Source organism: Cervus canadensis, chromosome 5 (genome assembly GCF_019320065.1).
Source record: "Cervus canadensis isolate Bull #8, Minnesota chromosome 5, ASM1932006v1, whole genome shotgun sequence".
Lineage (NCBI taxonomy): Eukaryota > Metazoa > Chordata > Mammalia > Artiodactyla > Cervidae > Cervus > Cervus canadensis.
In genome coordinates, this window is record NC_057390.1 from 97,781,695 (window position 1) to 97,805,033 (window position 23,339).

The window sequence follows — 23,339 nt, forward strand, 5'->3', positions numbered from 1 at the left end:
CCTCCACCCTCCACCCCCCACCCCATCCACAACGGCTGCTCTTGGCCTCCTTGGGATGTTGCTGTGGGAGAAGCTAGGATCACACAAGGGGGCTGACCAATGCAAGGAAGCCCAAGCTACCACGAGGTGATGCTACACGGAGGGGGAGGCCTGAGCACCTCACTGCAGGCACCAGGCGTGGGGACAAAGGGTCCTGCCCCAGCAGATGCAGCGGGGAGAAGAGGCAAGAAACCAGGTCCACACTAGGACCAAGAACCACACGTAGGGCCCCAGATGGATGACCCAACCCAGTTGCCTCCAGTCGTTAGAGCCGTGCCAAGGAAGGCCCAAGTCAGACAGTGGTGTCGAGTCCTCCTGCCCTGCCCTGCCTGAAATCCTGACCCAGGACATCAGGAGCAGAGTGAAACAGCCGTCCTTCTATGCCATCACGTTGTAGGGCGGCTCCAAAAGATAGCGGGGCCCCAGAGGCGGAGCGGACCAGGCTTCAGCCAGTTCCTAGTGACCACGGGGACCAGGCGCCCAAAGCTGGCATCAGTTACAGGAAGAGAATAAGGTATCAAAGAAGTCCACGTATGAAACATACATGTATGTTTGTGTATATGACCTTGTGTAACATACACATGTATGTTAAATACATGTACATGTAAGGTACGTGAAAACATACATGACCTTGCTACTGCTACCATGACTTCTACTATCATTATGAGAATGACAACTACTGTAACTATTAATGATAATAATAGTATCTGATAAGTGGCCTGTTGGGTGCCGTAAAGTGTGAAAGTGATAGTCGCACCCCTGGGTCCAACTCTGTGACCCTTTGTAGCCTGCCAGGCTCCTCTGTCCATGGGATTCTCCAGGCAAGAATACTGGAGTGAGTTGCCATTTCCTCCTGCGGGGATCTTCCAGACCCAGGGATCGAACCCGGGTTTCCTGCATCACAGGCGCTTTCTTTACCATCTGAGCCACTAGGCGAGCCCCAGCTGTGTGCCATGCGTGGTGCTAAACGTTTCACAGACACATTTTCATGCGGACACCTAACCAACCATGACTGTGGTACTGTGGAAAGCTCACACTGTAGATGAGGAAATGGTAGTCCTGAGAGGCTGCGTGACTTGCCCAAGGTCACCCCAAGGTCACCCAGTGGCAGAACCTGAACCGGAATAGAGTGGTGAGTCCACAGCCCAAACCTGCAGCTTAACCCTCCACTCTCCGGGAGGGAACACTTCCGGCCACCTCTCTGGAAACCCCTCAGGCCGCCTGCTGCCTGCCGCCTGCCAGCACCTGTTTTCCCTCTGTTCCTTGAGACGAATGGGGTCTCACCAGTGTAGAAATGCAGGCAGCAGGACAAAGCTGCCACAGGGCGGGCCCGCCTGGCACTGCTACGCCATGCCGTCCTGGGACAGCGGCTGTGCCCTCATCTGCTCATTCATTCATGGGTTCGCTCACAGACATTCGCTGAGCTCCTACCATGAGCCACGCTGGCGATGCGGACTGGGGAGCAGACGGAGCCCACGCGGAAACACACAGTGAGAGGTGCTGGGAGGGGTCCCAGAGGAGGCCCGTCTCACCTCCCTGTAACCCAACCATGCCCAAGGGGAGAAGGGCCATGAGATCTAGTGCTCAGGGTCACGGATGGGAGAAATCGAGGTCTGGATGCCCCGGGGAAGGGCAGGGGAAGGGCGCGGTCTGTGTGCAGGCACGCTCAGTAGCTAAGTCGTGCCTGACTCTTTGTGACCCCATGGACTGTAGCCCACCCGGCTCTTCTGTCCCTGGGAACCCAGGCAAGGACACTGGAGTGGGTGTACACTCTACACGCTCCCCTCCCCTCCCTGTGTGCCTCCGCCCCATCGCACCCCGCTACCTCTCTCTACCCTGAGCCCCCTTCTTGCTCAGCTCAGGGCAGGGTACAACAGGGCAGAGCCGCGGGGCGAGGGCCCTGTGCCCCTCTCCCCGGCGATCACAGCTGTGCCAAGTCCCCCACGGGAAGTCTGTTTGAGGGACGTGGCGACGGGAAGTCTGTTTGAGGGACGTGGCGACGGGAAGTCTGTTTGAGGGACGTGGCGACTGTCCGAGGTGTAGGGGCTGCAGAAGGTCACTGAAGGCAGCCTCCCCGACACCCCTCGGGCCCTGCTCACAGCCCGACAGGAGAGTCAGTGTCAGCTCCCCTCCAGGGTACTCAGAGGGCAAGGGGCTTCAAGCTACACCTGCCTGGAGGGGGTGTGAGGGGGAGACTCCTGGCTGGAGGAGAAGGCGGGGGCCTTGGGGCCTGGCCTGTCGCAGGCGATTTCACAGCTGAGTGGGCCGGAAGCCACCAGGGCTGCCCGTGGAGAGGAGACGCTTCCAGAAGCCCTGGTCGGAGTGAGAAGGACACCCTGCCCCTCTGGGCTCCCCTCCGGTTTTGTGATCTCTGTGCCTGACACACGGCAAGCCCCCGATGGACACTCAGCCCAGGAAAACCATCTGCGCGGCCCCTCTGCTGATACAGCCACAGTGGCCAGGCCCCCGTCTTCCAGGGGGAGAGGCTACTTCATGGACCGGACGCATGGGTGAGCTGAGAGCCCCTCACTGCCTCAGTTTCCCTGCCGCTCTGGCCACCGAACAGAAAGCTTTGCAGCCTCTTGGCCACAGACCTTTGGCTGACGCCCCAGCAGGGCATCATCTTAATAACGTAGACAGACAGTGCCACTCTCGCAGCCAAAGTCTAGTTCTTAAAAACTCAAGAGCTGGACCCTCTAGGGGCACAACCCTGTTGATAAACGGCGTGCTGACCCCCTTTCTACCGCTGTCCTCATTACACGTGTCTGCCCCTCACAACGCACCCCCACTTTGAGACCCGCTGCTCTGCTGGGCCGGCTCGGCAGGAAGGCGCCTACCTAGTTTCCAGAAGAAAATCTTTGTAGCGGTCCCAGCGGAAAAGTCAAAAGTTTGACTTGAAAAAAGGAGCTACTTCAAAAGCATTGTCAAGACGGAGGTGAGGGTTCCTTTAAAAATGCATAAATTACTGGGGTGTCCGTTAATCAACCTACAGGCAGCCCAACGGGGGCGGGTCTGGGTGGGGGTGCTGAGGGGACCCGTGGGGACGCATCCAGGGGAGGTGCAGCGGATAAAATACACGTTGAGTAAAAGAGTAAATTAATGTGTTTATTACTTACTGCTTGGGCTGCGTGTGTGTCTGTGTGTGCGTGTGTGCGTGTGTGTGTGTGTGTGTGTGTGTGTGTGTGTGTGTGGAGAAAAATGAAAGAAAAATGTAGAGTTTTTTCAATAATAAAAAGGGAGTTGCACTGCAGGGCCCCTAAAGCTTGTGAAAAATTAAACTCGACGGATTCAAACTGTCCTATTTCCACTTCAAAAGAGAAGAGGCACTGAGCTCTTCCCAAGTTAGCTTCAAACGCCCAGCACCCCAGAAAGTTTCTTTATAAAAATAAAGGCTCCTGCTCCCCCAAGCACTGTACTGGTTACTGTACCCATGGTCTCTCTCTCTCCTAATTATACCCCTGTGAGTCCATTAATCAACTGGTAAATTATTTAGAGAGTCATGCGCTGTCTTCAGCTGGTACAAACACACCACATGCAAAGGCTTGCTGGAAACCGGCCGGGGTCCCTCGGGGTCTCCCCTCTGTGCTAAGACAGCTAGCAGCTTGCCGAGGCTGCGCTATTAAAAAAAAAAAAGAAAAAGAAATAGCACGCCGCTTACCTCCTCAGATGGGAAGATTTACTTTGTCTTTCAACTCAGCCACTCTTTGCAAGGTTTTAACAAAAGAGAAAAGCTGATGTATTGTCGAATCTTTAGTGTGCATTTAGTGAGGAGAATATTAATTCCCCCTCAAAAAAAAAATAAAAAAATAAGGCAGCCCTTCGGCTGAGATCTGATCTGGGCCTCCTGGGACGTGTACTCACGGAAGCCTCTCAAAAATGCTCGTAATCATGCCAGTTTGGGGCTGGTTCGGATTGTTTGTGTTCCGATGGCTGCGTTGGCTGTGGTGAGGTCTCATTACCAGAAAGGGTGCAAATTAAGAGTCTGGAGTCTCCCTCAAACCTCCCGCCTCTTCTCAGGTTCTATTAGGCCTTGAGGGACCTTCTCCAGACAGAAATATTTTGGCGATAACAGGGTTTATGGGAGCGGGCATGGGTAACACGGGGTAATGATCTGTCTTCCGCGTTATCTTTTCTACATGCCAGCACTTGCGCATTTAGGGGAAAGTTACTATGCCAATTAAAGAGCTGTTTTCTCACCTAAAAAAGTCAGTGTATATCTGGCGTGTGTGCCAAGGAATCCAGGCCTTCTTTCAGTTGAACCCCCTCCAACTGTTGGGGGGATGCTGGCAGGGCAGTGCTGGTTACAGAGGTGAAGGGAGTGAGGAGAGCCGCATCCCCACCCCCCCACCCCTGCAACCTTGGTCAAGGAGCTGGGTTGGCAGGTGCTGGGCTGGCAGCACCTGGGTGCAGGTGCTCAGTTCTCCCTTCTGATCCTGCAGATCCAGGAGGTGGGAAAAGCTGGGGTCTGACCTGAAAACCCCACCCGGGGACACACCGTCACTGGCGGCCCCCTCACCTGACATCCCTGCACGAATGGAGCACAATGGGGACAGCTCTAGGCAAGCATCTCACACACTGAGTGCAAAGACTAAACCAGCGAGGGTGAAATACTCCTTTGGCTGTTTTAATATCTTGCCTAGGTCACCAATCTCCAGAGAAAACACAAGCAAAGTCCAAGAATGAGAACCATGACCAGAGCCAGGGAAGAAGGCCACCATTCTGAACCAGAGATGGTGGCGTACCACTGATTAGACCCAGCTGTCTGGAATGAGGTTATATTAACATCTACCACCAGCAGTCACAGGACCGTAATTTATGGCTGAAATTCCCAGGAGAAGGACTAAAAATAAAGCCACGTGTGCTCAGCTGTGTCCAACTCTTTGCGACCCCACAGACTGTAGCCCGCCAGGCTCCACTGTTCATGGGATTTCCCAGGCAGGAATACTGGAGTGGGCAGCCATTTCCTTCTCCAGGGGATCTCCCAGACCTAGGGATCAAACCTGCATCTCTATGTCTCCTGCATTGGCAGGCAGATTCTTTACCACTGTGCCACCTGGGAAGCCCCCACACTACACTTGACCTTAGCCAAAAAGCCCCTAAGGTGAGCTGAGGCCAATGAGAGAGTTAGTTTTCATATTAAGTGAAACTTGAGAAACAAGAATTTCAATGAGCAAGGACAGATGGCTGCCTTCCTTGGGAAGCTCAGGTCTCTGGGGTTAAAAACCTCACATCCAGAAGGCCCTCTGGTAGGAATGAAGCACAGAGAAGGCTCAGGGTACGTCATCTGGAGATGGTGACCACTGGGAGTCACCGATGGTTTAAGCGGAGAACTGAGTTCTAGCTGCCCCCTTGGCTAATTCTGGGCAGAAAAAAACAATGTCTGCACACATGGCCATAGCACAAAATGGCCACGGAGTCCGCCAGCACTGACCACTGAAGTTTAAATGGTTTTTCAGCAGCTGAGAAGTTATTTTTCCAAAAGCCCAGAAGGGTTTTCAGTTGTTCTGCAACCGTGTGCAAGTAACAGGAGCTCCCAGGCAGGCAAGCCTGTGTGCTGGGCGGCCTGGCCCCCCGTGTCGTGAGCAGCGCCCTCTCTGGGCCCACCGGGGACACGGCTGCCTGAGGAGCACCGTGTGGGGCCCTGGGGAGTCAACTTGCTCTATTCAGCTCAGCTCCAGTCGAATGCGTTTAGGAGGTCGGACCTATGTATCTCAAAATCTGGAGCATGGAACAAGCGTCTCCCCAACCCTCCGGCCACAGTGCAGCCGCCAAAAGCCCGGGATCAAGAGATTGGGACGAGCGAAGATGGGGCCCTGGAGTCCTGTGCCCGGTAAATGTGGGAAGAGGGGACGGCAGTGCCGTTATTAATTTTGCGGCTGATTTGAAAGGAGGAGGTGTTGGCAGCACCCGTGAGGATATAAAAGAACATAACTGAGTCTGCGGAGGTCGCGGCTGGGACATCACATCAGGAGGCCCGTGGGGGCAGTAAGAGGAAGTGGCTCCGTGGGGGGACGGTGACATCTGGGTCTACTCTCTGGGCTGCTGGCGGCAGCGACGGCTGTGAAGACGCCCCGCCATAACCACGCTCCCCGCACGGACTCGCAGCTCCGAGGCGCGTGGAGCCAGGGCAGGAGTCCCAGAGAAAGACGGGCAGCAGGTGTGGCCAGGCCGGCCAGCTGCTGGGAGCACAGGGCAGAGTCCCCGGCAGAGGAGGTCCAGCCCCTGGCAGGGCACTGCCTGCCTTCAGAGGGAGTGATGGGGGGTGGTCTACACAAGTCTGGCTGCAGGGCAGGGTGTTCAGAGGGAGTGACCGGGGGGTGGCCTACTCTAGGCTGGCTGCAGGGCAGGGTGTTCTGACAGTGACATCTGCCAGCCCCGAGGGGCGGGGCTGTGCCCCCGGTGAGCAGGCCTGTGGGTCCTTACCATACTCTCTGCCCGTGCAGGATTTCTGGAAATCCTTGCAGGACTTCTGGAACCTTCTGGGTTTCGCCTGGGGAAACCCCGGCGGGGGTTCCCAGGACTGCAGCTGGTCCCCCAGCTGAGATAGCTGAAACACCACCAGGTTCTGAGGAGGCAAACCCGAGTCGTCCGGACGGCCCCACAGGACAGAGGGGCAGCCGAGTTTCCTTCCTCCAGACGTTCTGTCAGTGGCTGAAAGTGTTCAGGGCCGCGCCCCACCGCGCGTGCGGGCTCGGGGGACCCTTCGGACCCAGGGCAGTGTGGGGAGAAGGCACGGCCCTCCGGCCCGCCTCACTCCTGCCGGGAGAGGAGAGTCACTCCTCGGGGGACCTTGTCCCTCCAGCTCCCACCCTCCGGCTGGCGGGCCGTCGCCCTCGTGTGGACGGATTCGCTTCCCACCTCAGGCCCCACTCAGGGCTCTTCCTGGGGAGGGCCTGGGCAGGCCCGTCCCCGCCACACCGCTGCCTCCCCAGGTCTGCACTTGGTCGGGGGCGTATTAGGAAAAGCCCAGCTGTACCCTCAGGGCCCTGTCTCTTTCTCCTCCCGTCTGTCTCCTCCGGGATCAGAACTCAGAGGTGATGCGGTCCATCACCACCCGCCCAAGTCTGCGCCTGAGGCGCGACGCCGGCCGCGGGCGCGCGGACGCCAACCACGCCGGCCGCGGGCGCGCGGACGCCGGCACGTGAGGTGACAACATGGCGCTTCCAGGTTCAGCGAGATTTTCTCCTGAAGCCCGACTTCAGTGGAGAATCACTGAAGTTTCCGTTTCCTGTTTCTGCTGGGAGGGCGGCGATGCGGGCGGCCAGGCCTGGGTGGTTCCCGCGTGCGTCCTCCAGCAGCTGGGCGCTCTGGTTTCCCCGGCAGCGTCTCCACAGCCCACTAATGAGCCCCTGTTAGTGGTGATGAATGTAAATGCATTCTTTGTTATCCCTGCGAGATGGGGATTAGTGAAATGACAGGACTTATTGCTTCTGTGAGAAAGATACGATGTTGGTGGTTGTTGTGTCTTTAATTCTGCAGCAAGTGGAGGAGTGTAGAGCTACCTCGTCTAAGGAAAGAGAAGGCTGCGGAGGGAAACATTAGCACAAAGCTCTGAAGACTGAAGCTGCCAAGGTCTGGCTCCTTGTGCGGGAAATGGAAGTGTGCGCTCAGTCTCCTTATATCCACCAAAGAAAAAAAAAAAGGAAAACTAAAAACCAAAACAACTCTGCCTCTTGACCACCAGTGGAAAGGCCCCTTGGGTCTGTGTTTAGCATGCAGAGAGAGAGGGTTGAAGAGGCTGACTGCGACGATGGAGGAAGGGGCCTCCGGAAGCTGGGAAAGGCCAGGAAACAGACCGTCCCCAGAGAATTCCTCGGGAAGGAAGGCAGGCCTGCCGCCACGTGACTTTAGGACGCCTGACCTCCAGGACCGTGAGAGAAGAAATGCGTGTTGTTCCAAAGTGCTGAGTGTTTCAGCCACGATAGAAAACGAATAACTAGGCAATATCCAGAGATGCAAAGCCATGGAGGACTCGAGTGTCTGGTGCCCAGGGGCGGCAGGGCGCCTTAGTCCAGTGTCACCGGCGCCCGGGCATACGTTCCCTCTGACCTAATCAGGGGTGTCTGCAAACCTGCCCAGTCACAGGAAGGTGCCTTACAGGATCACTGAAAGGAGTGCAAATCTGAAAAACACCTAAATATCTACTTTTCACAACTTTTTATTTTGATAAACTCAAAGGTACAGAACAGTTCCAAGAAGAGGCAAGGAATTTCTGCCTCCCTTTGCCTGAGGTTTACCCCCCTGTCAACATTGCCTCATCTGGTTGGTCACTGTCTTTCTTTCTGAACCAAGAAATGCTTTGTCAGGGAGAATTATACAAATTACCTACCCAGTCCGTGCGAGGGAATACCATGCAGCAACATTTAAAATGACATAAATCTATTAACTTGTTATCTTATTCACTCATTAAGGCAACGGATGTTTTTCAGAGGGCCGATCACCCCGTCCCCCGCCTCACTGGCAGGGAAGCTGGGCTCGCCGGAGGGTGAGTGAGCTTGAGCAGGCGTTGGGCCTCCATCCCGCTGCCCCCACGGCCCGTGCATCCCAGCCCGCGCTTGTGTGAACCCGGCACCCGGGGTTTCTGTCTCCACCTCTCCACGGAGACGGGCGGGCCTTGTGGCTGCTGTGGGGCAGGGGGGCGGGGGCACCCCGGGATCTCAACCAGACAGGGAAGCACCAGAGCTTGCGCTGGCTGACCCTGTTCACCAGCCGGTGACACGAACAGACTCGCCTGCTCAGATCATCGTGGCTCCCTGCTCTGATCGCTGCGTCTGGGGGATCCCTTTCTGCTCGCCTCACTGGAATGTCACCGCGGGGACCAGGACACCTTAAGGAGGGCCTGGGGAGAGCCAGGCCAGGACGTCCTCCCCAGGCGGGCCCTCAGAGCGGGGGTCATGGGTGGGCAGCCTGTTCAGAAGTGGCAGGAGGAGGAAGGAGCACTGAGCAGTGAGGGTGTCCCAGCCAGCGTGCGCTGACCGTCACCACGGCCCCCTCCTCCTTCTGGGTCGGCCTTCTTCATAATAAGCGCCTGTTCATAGCAGACGTGATAACGCGCTTGTGCTCACCGCACAGAGAAGCTACATACAGCCCTTTACACAAGCATGGGAGATGTGGGTGAGGAAAACACGCCACCCATGGAGGAGCCCAGATGTGAGCCAGCAGGCCTGTGGCCTGAGCACCTCGCCCCTTCTCTGGGGCTCATCTGTGGACTCGGGAAACAGGAGAGAACGGGTTGGGATCGAGGACGCGCTTTCGGAGCTTAGGTCACAGAGGGGCTCTGCAAAGATGACCCGGTCCAGCCTCCCCTGAGGCCCAATGGCCAGTCAGTCCTCAGGTCTGCAAGGCTGTCTGAGCCTCCTGGCTTCGGGCTGCTGACCAGATCAGAATCTTGGCCCCTGGTGTTTTGGGACAGGAGGTGGAAAAGAGGTGGGCAGCTCTGGGCCTCTCCTGGCTCCCAGCTTTAAGTGACAGCAAGCATTCTTGAGAAACAGGGCTGCCTCACACCATCAGGGAGATGCATTAGGTTCACAGACCTCGCCCCCCAGCCCCCCATCGCTTGGAAGCCAGGATGACCAGCTGGGGAACAAAACCAGAGCCTCTGCCTCCCAGAAAGCCCGGCTTCCATTTCCTGGTGGTCTTTCCCAGTTGGGAGCCCCCAGGTGCCCAGCAAGCCTCACACAGAACAGTCTCTCTCCAGAGCCTGGAAGGTTCTGGGAGTCACGGCCAGCATGGCCTACCTGCTATCTCCTTCTCGAAAAAGGGCTGGATCATCTCGCCGTATTTGGACTTGTCCGCCACGGCTTCTTTGAGCAGTTGCCCACAGCAGACTAGAGGAGAGAGGAACAGAAAGAAGCCCGTTAAATTTTAAATAGAAGGAAGAATGAGAAGGAAAAAAAAAAAAACCAAAAACCCAGTGCTGCCTGCTGAGGGGGAAAAAAAAAGGTCACTGAAAAAAATATAAAAGGGTTTTCTGAGTGTGGGCGTGTGTCCAAGTGAAAGGAAGTATCAAAAAGGAATTGGAAATAAAAAAGAAGCCGAGGAAGGATGCTGTGGAATGAAAAAGAATGCATTTGGTGAAAGACGTATTAAAAATGAACTCACATATTAAAAATGGACGGCGTGGAGAAGACACAACAAGGACTGTCACCACCAGAGAAGGACCCGCAGGGCCTCGGTGACACCGGGGAGTACAGACCGCGGCCCTGGGGGTGTTGAGGATGGACACTCTGGCAGAGAACCATGTGGACTGGCGTGATGCCCACATTCACACTGTTAATCACTCAAGGGTGGGTGGGGACCCTGGAGTTGCCATGGCCCCCTGTGATAACGAGTCCAGACACCATCAAGCTCTACAACAAAAGGACGCACAGGTGCCTTTCTGTCATGAGCAACCACTGTGTCTCTAGACCCCAGCTGGGGCTAACACACAGGGCGTGCCAGTTACCGAACGTGGAAGGAATAAACACAGTTGCTCTCTCCTTGGCTACGAAAACCTTGACAGCCAGAGCCGGAAGAGTCCAGCCACGTTTTCAAGAGTTGTTAATAGCACAGTCTTACTTTTCTTAACTTTAAAGGTAAGGACTTGACCTCCTACATTGAAGAAATGGAAATCCTAAAGTTAAGTGGATGAGTTGAATGTTAAGGATGACGACCACCAAAGACGGACTCCTCTGGAGTGACATGTTCAATTCTCTGTGTAGCAGCAGCGACCGTGTGCAGAGTGGCTATGGCTTCACTCGCTAACAAGGAGTAATAAAGGCAGCCGAGACCTTTCCCTAAACCAAGCACTGTGCCTGCCAGTCATGCTTGGTATTATCCAGCCCGCATGCTAACTGCAGCTTTTTAGGTAAGGAGAAAGAACCAAAGAGGCGGTGTGTACTGTCCTAGGTCACCAGCGAGTAAGTGGCAGAGCTGGGATTCAAACCCAGGTCTGTGTGACACCAAAACTAGGCTGGGCCTCCAGTTCTGACCAGGAGGGAGAAGCAGGTATCCTATTTCCCTTCTGTCGTAAAAAGCCATAAAACTAAACAAAATACATGAGGCAACTCTTTTCAGGCACTTGGTCAGCAGACATGTGGGGCTGTGGTCCTTGAGAAAGGAGACACGCCGAGTGGGGCTCACTCACCCTGGACTTGGACCTAAAGGTACTGCCCGTCCCACGGCTAGGGGGATGTGGAACCCAGACACAGCGGGGGACACAGCGTTGGAGTCTGGGGCCTTGAGGCAGCTGCACTCTGTAGGACAGAACAGTGGACGGGGCCGTGGGAGCAGGCTTAGAAATCTGCAGGAGGGTTCCCTGGAGTCCCTGATCAATGCCAGACTACATGTGTAGAGGGGAGGCTCCACAGGGCCTGGGGGAGAGAGGCCACAGGGTTGCTGGGAACTGACTGGGGGTCCGTACAGGGCAAGATGAGGCCGGCAGCCGATGGCCAGAGTCAGAGACCTCGCTCAGCACCTCAGACCCACAGCTGAGACTCCAGGAAGGCCATGCTTCAGGTGTAAGGATACACAAGCCCCAGAGGAAGCACACCTAATCCCACCTCGTAGGTGCGTGCTAAGTTGCTTCAGCCGTGTCCGACTCTTTACGACCCTATGCGCTGTAGCCTGCCAGGCTCCTCTGTCCATGGGATTCGCCAGGCAAGAATAGTGGAGTGGGTTGCCATGCTCGCCTCCCAGAGATCTTCCCGACCCAGGGATCAAACTCATGTCTCTTATGTCTACTGAACTGGCAGGAGGGCTCTTTACCACCAGTGCCACCTGGGAAGCCCAATCCCACCTTAACAAAGACTAAAACTAAGCCTCAGTGAGGTCAAGCTGATCCTCCAGGAAACTAGCTAACTGCCTGTTAGAACTTAGCTCTTTTTCATGTGATGTTCTCAAAGCAGGACCACACAATCCAGACTCTCAAAAATGTGAGAACCACAATGTCCAGCATATAATAAAAAAAATACTTGAGATAAAAAAAAAAAAAAACAACAACAAACAAAAACTATCAGGAAAATGTGACCCCTACAAGGAGAGACAACAGGTCCTAGTATCATAGGTTAAGAGATCACATGGATGTCAGTGTTTGCACATAAGAACCATAAAATGGCTATTATGAATATGTTTAAACTTGAAAAGATTATTAAAATGAATGAAAAGATGTGGAATCTCAGCAGAGAAATGGAAACTATAAAAAAGAACCAGATGGAAGTTCCGGAACTGGGAAATACAATATTCTTCAATGGAAAACATCACTGAATAAGCTGCAATCAGTGAATCTGAAGACATGAAAATAGGCACTAGGAAGTATTCACAAGGAAGCAAAGACAAGGTGGGGAGGGGACTGGGGGAAAAAAAGAATAAAACTTCAAAGAGCTGGAAGGCAATAGCAAACAAATAACATACATGTAACTAGAGTTCCAAAAAGAGGAGAGAGAGGGAGGGAGGGATGGGGAGAGAGAGGGAATATTTGAGAAAATAATGGGAGAAAATTTTCAAAATTTGATAAAAAGTATCAACCCATAGACCCAAGACTGTCTGATAGCCAAGCAAAAAGAACACAAAATAAACTGCACCTTGATACATTATAGTTAAATTTTTGAAAACCAAACAGAAAATATTAGAAGCAACTAGGAGTGAGTGAGATGCTTTATATATAGGAGAACAAAGATAAAAAATAATCTCTGAGTTCTCATCAGAAACAATGCAATGGAATGCGTCAATGCAACAATGAAATGATATCTTTAAAGTGCTAAGAAGGGGGAAAAACCTGTCAACATAGATTTCTATATGCAGCAAAAACATCCTTCAAGAACGAAGGTGAGATAAAGACATTTTCAGACAGATGAAAGCCGAATTTCACCAGCAGACTTGCACTACAAGATATGTTCAAGGAAGTTCTTTAGGCTGAAAGAAAATGATATATCAGATGGAGACTTGGATCTAAACAAAGGAGTGAAAAGTGTTGATACTGAGTATATATAAAAGCCCTTTCCCCCTGTCTCTTGACTTAAAAAAAAAATGACTGTTTAAAGCAAAAATAATTACAATATACTGTAGGGTTGATGACATATGTAGGAGTAAAACGTGTGACTACAGTAACATGCAGAACCAGAGCAAGGCCAAAGGAAAGACAGTGTCAGGCTCTCCTGTTCCCCATGAAGAGGCACAGTATTGATTCAGGACAGACTGTGAAGGATAACATGTAACCCCTAGAGCAACCACAAATGAGACGAACCAAGGAGACACAGCCAGAAGGGCAATGGGGGAAATAAAGTGCATTACTAGAAAATGTTTTTGACCAATCCGAAAGCAGGCAGGAAAGGAAGAACAAAGAGCAAGGGCTTCCCTGGCAGTCTGGTGGTTAAGGGGCCACCTGCCAATACAGAGGACGTGGGTTAGATGCCTGGTCTGGGAGGACCCCACATGCTGCAGGGCGACTAAACCCGTGCACACGTCCTGAGCCCAGATTCTGGGGCCCTCAAGCCACAGCTAGAGAAGCTCACAGGCAGCAATGAAGATCTACCACAGCCAAAAAAAAAAAAAAAAAAGACACACAAATAGAAGACAAAAAATCAGAATGGTCAACTTGAAACCAACCATATAAAAAATCACTTTAAAGGGAAATGGACTAAACACTTCAATTAAAAGGCAGAAAATGTCAGGCTGAATTTTTTTGTCAAAGCAATTATGTGTTGTCTACAAGACACATATTTAGAATATAAGACATGGATAGTTCAAAAAAAGAAAGAATAGAGGTTATACTTATCAGATAAAGTGGGCTTGGAGAAAATGAGTATTACTGGAGAGGTGGAGGAGTGCTTCCTAACCATAAGGGGAGATGGCACCAAGAAGAGGCCACACTCCTTAATGCACACACAGCCTCAAATTTCAGGAAGCAAAGACCGGCAGTAAAATAGAGAAACCTGCAGGCAGAGCTGGAGCTTTTAATGCACCTCTCTCAGCTACTGAAATAATAAGCAGAGAGAAATCATTAAGGACACAGAGGAAGTGATCACACTATCAACCTCACCCCACTGACATTCTTAGAGCACGATATTCAACAAAACCAGTGTATATATTCTTTTCAAGTGCACGTGTACTTCACCAATATGGACATGTGCTGGGCCATAAAAAAAGTCTCAATACATTTCAAAGGGCTGAAATCATATAGGGTATGTCCTTTGACCTCAAAACAATCTGGGAAATTCCAAAATATTTGGACAGTGAGCAGTATACTTCTAAATAATGCATGGGTCCAAAAAACCACAAAGGAGATTAGAAAATACTTTGAATGATAAAACACAGCATATTAAAATTTTGTGAGATGCAACCAAAGAAGTGTTTAGAGATAATTGTGTAACATCAAGTGCTTATATTGGGAAAAGTGAAAGTGCTAAGTTGCTCAGTCATTTTGTCCAACTCTCTGCAACGCACAGGCTTCTCTGTGGAATCCTCCAGGCAAGAATACGGGAGTGGGTTGCCATTTTCCCTTGAGAAGGGGATCTTCCCAACCTAGGGATCAAACCTGGGTCTCCCATATTGCTTTGCACGCATTCTTTTACCATCTGAGCCACCAGGGAAGGCCCACTTATACTAGGAGAATGGTTTAAAACCTCTGCCTGTAGCCACCTCACTCTACAACATTCTAAGACGGTACTGTAACAGTATCCTCTTCCTAGAGGGTCAAAGCACTGAGGCTTCAGACACCTGTGACCTGGGGCTGTGTTGGGATAAGCCCTGCCTCACCTCATTCCTCCAGCTCAGCATGAGCCCACCTCCATCCTTAAGTGAGCCTCTTCTTTTTTCTAGTTTCCCTATCTATGCAACAAATAAAATGCGCTGCTTATTGCAGGCATGCAATGAGTGAAATTAATAGCATTTTAATAAAAGTCTTGGGACTTCCCTGGTGGTCCAGTGGTTAAGACTCTGAGTTCCCCATGCAGGGGGCACAGGTTCAACCTCTGATCAAGGAACTTAAGATCCCACGTGCTGCTCACTATGGCCAAAAAAAACAAAAAACAAAAAACTTCATGGTTGTTTCTGGTTAGAAAATCTATGCTCAGTGCAGGGGGAAAAAAAAAATCAGAATTGTGTAACAACACATCACTCTACAGAGATAACCAGTTTGGTACCTGGATGTTCCTTCAGACGTTTTCTGAGCCCAGACTAACACACTTTTCTGAACAAAGATGAGACCATCCCCTCAACGCTATCGAGTGACTTGTTTTCCATTCCGCTCCCAGGTAACAACACTTCAGGGACATGGAGTCACTTTACAGGTTTCTTTTTAAAGCTGCCCACAGCTTACTTAACTAGCGCTCTTATGAACAGTCTGGGGTCGCCTTTATGTTTCATCACGCATCCTTCACATCTTTTTTTGAGTATCTGGGGGAGTGTTGCAGCAGAATAAAGTCCTAGGTGTGAAATCACAGGGCCAAAGGATGAGCATGGGTCATATGTTAATCAGTAGTGGCCTTTATCTTACAAAAGGTTGTGCGTGTTTATATTCTCACCAGCTATAGCCAGGAGTCTTTCAATAAGCCTTGTGGGAGTGAATGTGGCTTGTTTGTTCTGAGATGTTTTCCCACAAGTGAGAGGTTCATAAATGTGAAAATCCAAGGCAGGGGGTTGTGGTGGGGGGCGGCAGGGGGGCAGTGGGGAGCCTCTGGGGGCAGAGCGGCAGTTCCTAGAGCGTTGGGTGCAGACAGGTCTCTGCAGAGAGACCCCACCCAACAGCTCAGCGCTTGCCTCTGCCAACTACAGGTTCCCTAACTAGGTTTACTGAAATCTTACGACATTTTGGGTTTCTCAAAAACACCTTTGAGAAATGTGAACTTTGAATCAGTCTCCAAATGCTCAGTTATTGAAACGAGCCCCAAATGACTCTTTGGCTACCAAGCAAAAACCAGCGTGAGCTTTTCTATTTTCTGTTTGGAAAACTCTAGGCGAACCTGATTTCTTTACGAAAACAATTTAAATTAAACAACACTTTTCCTGAACGAGCCTGTCTGCATAAACAAGCTTTGGCCCAGTGACAATTATCTAAATTGCTTTGCACGATATTAAGGTGTCACTTTAGTGTTTTTCAGACCCTCCCGCTGCCATTAAGGCTCTTCTTACTGTGTTTCTTCAAGTGTCTTCACCTACCAAGAAGCTAAATAAACCTGTGGGTGTGGCCACAACTGGAGCGGGGCTCATTCTTTACAAAGGAGTCGCCCGTAAAGGCAGCTGGAATTCTAGTCTTATAGTATTCTTAAGAGGTAAACACAAAAGGAGAAGGAATTATTTGAATAATTATACTTAAAAAACAAAACAAAACTTGGATACAAGAAAAGCACACCTTTTATTGTAAAGTATCCAGATGATTTTTCCATGCTAACCAAAATGGAATACTGCTATTTATTTGTTTTACTAAAACACTCACACAACTATTGCTATTTTTCCATACTTAATGGAATAAGCATTCAGTTCTCCACCTTCAACTTTTGTCATTGATTCCTGGCTGGGAATCTCAGTGGCTTTGGGATTTTAAGTTGGAGACCTAACTGAAAAGCATTTTTTATCCAAAACTTGAGCATTCTAGGGTGGCGTGTATATATTTGTGTGTCGGTATACATGTATATCTGTATGGTGTGTATGTATCATTTGGGGCCATAAGCGTGCAGATTTATATATTTGGGGGTGCAGGTCTCATGTTGCCTGAGTAAATAAAGTAGAGGTTACTGAGGCTTCCGCAGCATTTGAAGTGGGAGGGGGTCAGTGCCTCCCATCTCCTCCCTTGCAGTGTGTCTCCTACAAGCATCCTTTCTAGCCCTTTATCCTCCTGAAACCTGGCTGGCATCCAAGACCACCTGGGACCACTCCAGGAAAGACCTGGAGAACTGATTTCAATATTTTCTCTCCTCCTGGTAAAATATTTATTGAAACTGTGCTGAGCGAGAAGCCTTTCTCTGGTTCAGAAATTGTCTGCCTGTAAGCACGCTGACCTGGGTTGGGGGAACCAAACGAGACTGGAGAAAATAAACAAACAGCAGGTTCACATTATGCAAGAACTCCGGCTTTGAGGGGAATGGTGGGGGGTGGGGCACCTCTGGGGCAAAGCACAGAAAAACCACCGAGCCAAAGGACATAAAAGATGAGGACCAGAAAACGGTCCAGCGCTTTGGGCTGCAGACAGGTTTTTACTGGTTAATGTTTTCATGGCCATGTTCTTTAGGAGGCAGAAAACTATCCATGCAAAGATGGATTAACTGGAAACTGTTCGGAGCAGAGAGCAAGAAAGAGAAGTGATGCCAATCCCCTCACCACTCCCATGACACGGGAGGGCCTGGGAGAGCAGGACGCCATGGAAGGTTCTGGAAGCAGGGCAGCACCAGGGCACTTACCGTTGATGAGGCCGTATTTCTGGGCCAGGAGGGCGGCCTGAAGGCTTTTCCCGCTGCCCACGGGCCCGCAAAGCAGCACCCTTGGGGTGAACGGGGCATTGGATCGATGGCTGGTTTGGACGTAGGTCAGAGCTGGAACGAGAGGAGGGCAGGATGATGAACCAGGCTCCTACAGAAAGGGGACCAGCTCACAGCACCTCTGCGTGGGCTGTTAACAGCAGTAATTATTTCTCTGTTTTCGGCCCCGGGAAAACCCTCTGGGCATCTGCCAGGGGACCACAGGGTGAAGCTGCGGGGAAGGAGCTACCCTTCAGGCCTAGGCACCAAGGCGGGAGGGGACAAGGAGAGGCACAGAGGCCGCCCTCAGAGAGCACACCGTCCCGGGATCCCTAACTCAGCACGGGGTCAGCGCTGCGCTCACGATCCAAGGAGGGCTGGGGGTGCTGTTGAGGGATGGTCCTGGGACACAGAAAACACACTAAATATTGGTCTGGGGGACTTCTCTGGGGGTCCATGCTTCCACTGCAGGGGGGTGTGGGTTCGATCCCTGGTCAGGGAAAGAAGATCCTGCATGCCATGCAGCATGGATGGCCAAAAAAAAAAAAATTGTGCTGAGATGTTTCTCAATTGAATGCAGGCTGAGCTTCAGCCTGAGGCCCCGGGACCAGGCCAACCTCCTGGAGTCAGACACAAGCTTTGATAAACGCGTCAGGCCATGCGGGGGCCTGGCACATGGGGGACTTCTAAAGGCCTCTGGAATTGGTGGAGAATAAATTGCAGCCTCACTCCAGTGACACCAACTTTGTCGCGAGTCTCCAAAGAGGCCACGATCAAACAGGTCCTGGCGTGGGCAGACAGAGGCCTTGCCTGGGGTGCCCTGGTATTTGAGGAACAAAGACTCAGGGGCACAGGGGCGAGGTGCCTGCACTGTGGGGGGCACTGGATGCCAAAAGCTACTGAACATCAAACCGGGTCACCTCCCACTCGAGTGTGGAGGGGGCACCAGAGCGAGCTGGGCAGGCTGTTAAAGGGCTGCCACTCGGCACGTGGGCGGGGTGGGGGGGCGAACAGCCCACCTGCTGAGGCCGAGGGTCCCGCTTTGCATCAAAAGGGGGTCTCCCTTCCCAACCCCGCCTCCTGCCAGGGACCCGGACCATCCCCAGCAGGTGCCAGGGTTCCTGCAGGCAGCATGTTGAGTCAGCCCCTCACCCAGGATGGAACCCATCCGAAGACAGGAAGGGGTCCCAGGGCACCACCCTGACACCTGGGACAGGTGGGCAGGGTCTGCCAAGCTCCTGACATCCAGGGCGCTCCCTGGCCCCTACCTACCAGGTGCTGGTAGCGCGCCCCCTAGTGGTGACAACCGCAAATGCCTCCCAACATCCCAGGGGAGGAAGGGGACATAATTGGAAACTACTGGGGTGTGTTCACTGGGCAAATTTTGAAGTCTCAGATCTTTGCGGGATTTTTTTTTGATTGGAAGGTTCATTAGGGATAGTACGATTCCTCTCTGCCTTGGAACTAAAGGCACAGGTAGGTTACCAGGTCTTCATGGTCAGGATGACAATCTGCCAAGCTAAACTCTCTACCAGCCTTGTCTGATCTGAGCCATGCACCGTCCCCCAAGGGAGGTGCTCTGCTTGTCTGCATTTTGCAGAGTTGGCAGAACTAGGGCCACTCTCCCAAGCCCACTGCCAGGGGTAACTCTTTCCACCAGCAAGACCAACCCGGGAGACAGAGACTCCAGCAAGGCTGTCTTTATCCTCAGACCTTCCAGGAGCCAGCCTGTCTGAAGAGCACAAATACTACAGGCAAAGCAGCCTGCTTACAAATGATGCTTAATTTACAGTAAATAACTAAGTTAATTAGAAGTAATGATCCCCCAGACAGTCTCAACATCTAATTATTCTTTTTAAAAATATGTGGTTGCTGGATGCACTGCAGAGAGATTAAAAAAAAACAACACAGAGAGAATTCCGCATTCCAATTTTCAATTTATCTCTCTGCATTATTAATTAATAATAATTAATATTCAGATGCTCACATTTTTATTTACAATTCCAGGCATGAATTCTTTATGAACGATCATATGAACTTTTAAATTTAATTAAGTAATTTGGAAGTAATTAATGTGTAAATTCAGAATCATGGCATAAGATAAATGTTGTGGTTGTTTATCTTCGGAGTGCAGTGTTTGCTACTAAAGACCCTTCCGAGATGCAAAATCACTGGAAATTTACAAGGCGTCTGCAAGCCTGGCATTTTTCAAAGTAGCATCACCCTGCAGACATCCCCCCTCGCCCGCTGACCCCCCTTCAGAGACCGAGGCTGTGCCGCTGTCTGCTCTTCCGGTAAAGCAAAGCCACCCGCTGGCAGATGGGGGCTGGCGGTACTAGGGAGCTCAGAACCACCTCCCCGCCAAAACTAGATGTCTCTGGAAGAGATTTAAGAGGATAGACCAAAAAAGGGCATTGTAAACTGTGAAGTGTCTTAGAACCCCTGCAGTGGTATTTTTATCTTCTCAGGCACCCACGGCATCGCACAGAAGGGTCTGACTGGGTGTGAAGCTCAGCAAGACTTTTTTTAAAAAAAGCAGGGGAATTCTCTGACCATCCAGTGGTTAGGACCCTGCATTTTCACTGCAGAGGGCTGGGGTTCAACCCCTGGTTAGGATACTAGGATCCCCCAAGCAACACGGTGCAGCTGAAAAAAATAAAATAAATAAAAGGAAAAACTAAATTAAAAATAAAAAATGATAAGCAGCTGCTTTCAATTCAGTTCAGTTCAATTGCTCAGTCGTGTCCGACTCTTTGCGACCCCATTGACTGCAGCATGCCAGGTCTCCCTGTCTATCACCAACTCCTGGAGCTTGCTCAAACTCACGTCCATTGAGTCGGTAATGCCATCCAACCGTCTCATCCTCTGTCCTCCCCTTCTCCTCCCACCTTCAATCTTTCCCAGCATCAGGGTCTTTTCCAGTGAGTCAGTTCTTTGCATCAGGTGGCCAAAGTATTGGAGTTTCAGTTTCAGCATCAGTCCTTCCAATGAACATTCAGGACTGATCTCCTTTAGGATGGACTGGTTGGGTCTCCTTGCTGTCCAAGGGGCTCTCAAGAGCTGCTTTGGGGGAGAATTATTCTAACTTCCTTGTCCTTTGGGACGGGTGTGGAATCACGACGACAGCAGAGCCTGACACTCACTGAGCTGTCACTCTGCACCAGCCCCGGACTCACGGCTGCAATGCCTGCTTTGCGGGATCTCACACAGCGCAGCCTCACCTAAGTCTATGAGGAAGGATCCATCTTTGTGCCCATTTTTGGGATGACAAAACTGAGGCCCAGAGAGATTACAAGAGTTACTACAGATGGCACAGCTGATGTGTGGTGGGGCTGAGGCTCGTTCACATGTCACCTGGCCCTGAGGTCTCAATGGTCAGACCTCTGGCCCCCAAACAGGCCTGTTTCAGCCTTTCTGGGAAACTGCTGTGAACATACATTACTGCCCCCGAGGTAGGACTGTGCCCAGCATGGGGCTGTTTTCGCTGTCCTCAACGGGCTCAGGACACCTGATGTGTATTTTGTTGTTGTTGTTTGTTTTCTCGTGGCGGTGGTGGGTTTGGTTTGTATGTTTGTTTAATTTTTATAAATTTTCTCTTTCTCCTCCTTGATCCTCAGAGCAAGATTTCTTTTTCTTTTCTTTTAAAGACTTTTTATGTGAACCTTTTTTAAAAATGTATTTATGTATTTATTAAATATTTATTTATTTAATTTGGCTGCTCCAGGTCATAGTTGCAGCATGTGGGATCTAGCTCCCTGCCCAGGGATCAAACCCGGGCCCCCTGCACTGGAAGGCAAAGTCCGACCACTAGACCACCGGGGAAGTCCCAGGCCAAGCCTGCGTGCCCCTGGCCCTCCCACCCCGTCCCCACCTCTCCTCGCTCCAAGTCAAGTCCAGTGACCGCTCGGGGTGTAGAGTACTAGCCCAGGGTCTCCAAGGGGGACGCTCTTGAGGACCCCACCCTTGTTTCTGGGCAGGGACCCTGGGCCGCCCACGACTTGACTCCCCTGCTCCCAGGCATGCCCTGGACGCCGCCAGATGAAGTGACACGGGAACAGGATGGGTGGAGGGGCCGTCTGGGTTTACCCTGGTAGAAGACGTCCACGCAGGGCTGGTCGGCATTGATGACCTTCAGGATCTTGGGGTACGAGGGGAGGATCCTGACGATGTTCCTGTGATACTCCAGCAGCTTCCGCGCCGTCTCCCCCTCCGAGATGCCTGCGGGCATCATCAGTCGGTTCTGGATTTCCGACTCGGGCGGCCAGTCGAAGGTGGTGTGATAGATCTCTGCCAGAGAGAGGGACACGGTTAGTCACCCGCCCGTCCTGGATGCAGAGCTTGCGGGTCCCAGGGACGCCTGTCAGCCCACCCCAGCGGTGGCTTCAGCCTGCTCCCCCACTGCTGCTAGTAACAAACTGATGAGGATGCTGGGGTGACGGGAAGGGCGGCGGCAGCTTTCTGAGCGCTCATTCTGTGCCGGGCACCCACCGCAGGCTCTCTGCCTTCTCACGGGATCGGCTCACAGGACGGGGCCTGGTGCTCTCAGCCTCAGGTCCAGGTGGGAACAGCGAGCCTGAGACACTGGGCAAGTCCTCCCACGCCCCAAGACTACAAGCTGGCAGGGACCTTGGTCTGTCTGCTGCCAAAGCTGAGAGGGGGCGCTCAGTGAGGGGTGGGGGCTGTGACTAGGACCTGAGACCTCTGAGATCCCATGGGGCGGGCGGATGCAGGAGGAGACTGCCATACCTCCAGTCTGAGGGTCGATCCTCTTCCCCAAGTTTCTCTCAATCAGGACGGTGTCTGGAGCGCTCAGCGCGACTGGGCAGAGAAGGAAAGAAGCCAAACCAGACACGGTGGGCAGCGGGACACTAGAACACCCACCATCTCCACCCCCATCAACTCCCTAAGAGAGACGGCAGGACACAGACACGGAATCTCAGGACAGAGGTCACCCACGTGTGAACACTGCCGGCCGACCGCCTTCAGGGCCACCAGTAACTGCGACATCCCTATACGGGAGGCTTTTGCCACATCTGGGATTATTTCTTATAGGGAGCTTCTCAGTGGTTTCCAGTTTCCACTGGTTTCTCAGAGTTTCCCACGGTTGAGATGGGGGGCTTCCTGAAACAGGGAAGAGCAAAACCCCAGGGTCCTAAGCACAAGCCCCGAACACGTCTAGCTCTTGGAGAACTCGCTGTGCGGTCCTCCTGGTTCCTGCCGGGTCACAGGCCCGTCGGCCCCTCCTGGATGGTGGCGCCTGGGCTGCGGGTGGGCACTGGGGAGCCGCTGACACGGCAGAGGGTGGGCGCTCACTCTTGGGGTCTGCAGCGCTGGTGGGCGGGGTTACTCACTGACATGTCTTGGGGAGATGCCGAGGGTCTGGATCATCAGAGCCTGCTCCCGCGTCTCGGGGATGCCGTCCAGAATCCAGCCCTAGAAAGAGGATGTGGAAAGAGGCTCACCTATGCTTTTTCAGATTGTGGGGGGAGTTATTGTAAAAAGAATATTGGGGCTTCCCTGGTGGTCCAGTGGCTAAGACCCTGTGCTCCCAATGCAGGGGACCCAGGATCGATCCCTGGTCAGGGAACTAAGATCCCATATGCCAACAACTAAAGACCCACAGGCCGCCACAAAGACCCAGCACCAGCACATCCAAATAAATAAAGAATAATTTTTTAAAAAAAATTATCATATCATACCTTTCTAGAAAGACTGGAACTTCTAAGAGAAAATAAATGTTTCTGATAGCTGCATCAAACTTACTTAACAATCTCTCTCATAATATCACATTCCCTTCTGAACCTGACGTTTGTGATGATAGGCACAACATAGAGATTTTCTGCCCTGATTTTTTTTCCCATCCCACATTAC

At 52.0% G+C, this 23,339-nt stretch overlaps 1 protein-coding gene across 16 annotated transcripts in view; it reads right to left on the reverse strand.

Moving 5' to 3' along the window:
* The window catches only part of AK8 (adenylate kinase 8), a 132,315-nt gene that overhangs the window by 63,412 nt on the left and 45,564 nt on the right, over window positions 1–23,339 (reverse strand). For 9 of the 16 annotated variants that reach the window (XR_006269629.1, XR_006269628.1, XM_043469943.1 and 6 more), the window contains 6 exons: window positions 22,820–22,901; window positions 22,425–22,589; window positions 22,215–22,286; window positions 21,555–21,755; window positions 17,412–17,543; window positions 9,777–9,866 (listed from right to left, as the gene is read on the reverse strand). Coding sequence is in view for 14 of the 16 variants with exons in the window: in XM_043469943.1 (XP_043325878.1) it covers window positions 9,777–9,866; window positions 17,412–17,543; window positions 21,555–21,755; window positions 22,215–22,286; window positions 22,425–22,589; window positions 22,820–22,901 (742 nt within the window). In the remaining 2 variants the exon portion in view is untranslated. Of the gene's footprint in view, window positions 1–8,238; window positions 8,947–9,025; window positions 9,435–9,776; window positions 9,867–17,411; window positions 17,544–21,554; window positions 21,756–22,214; window positions 22,287–22,424; window positions 22,590–22,819; window positions 22,902–23,339 lie in introns of those variants that run through there. The other 7 variants (XM_043469947.1, XM_043469945.1, XM_043469948.1 and 4 more) reach the window with 3 other exon arrangements.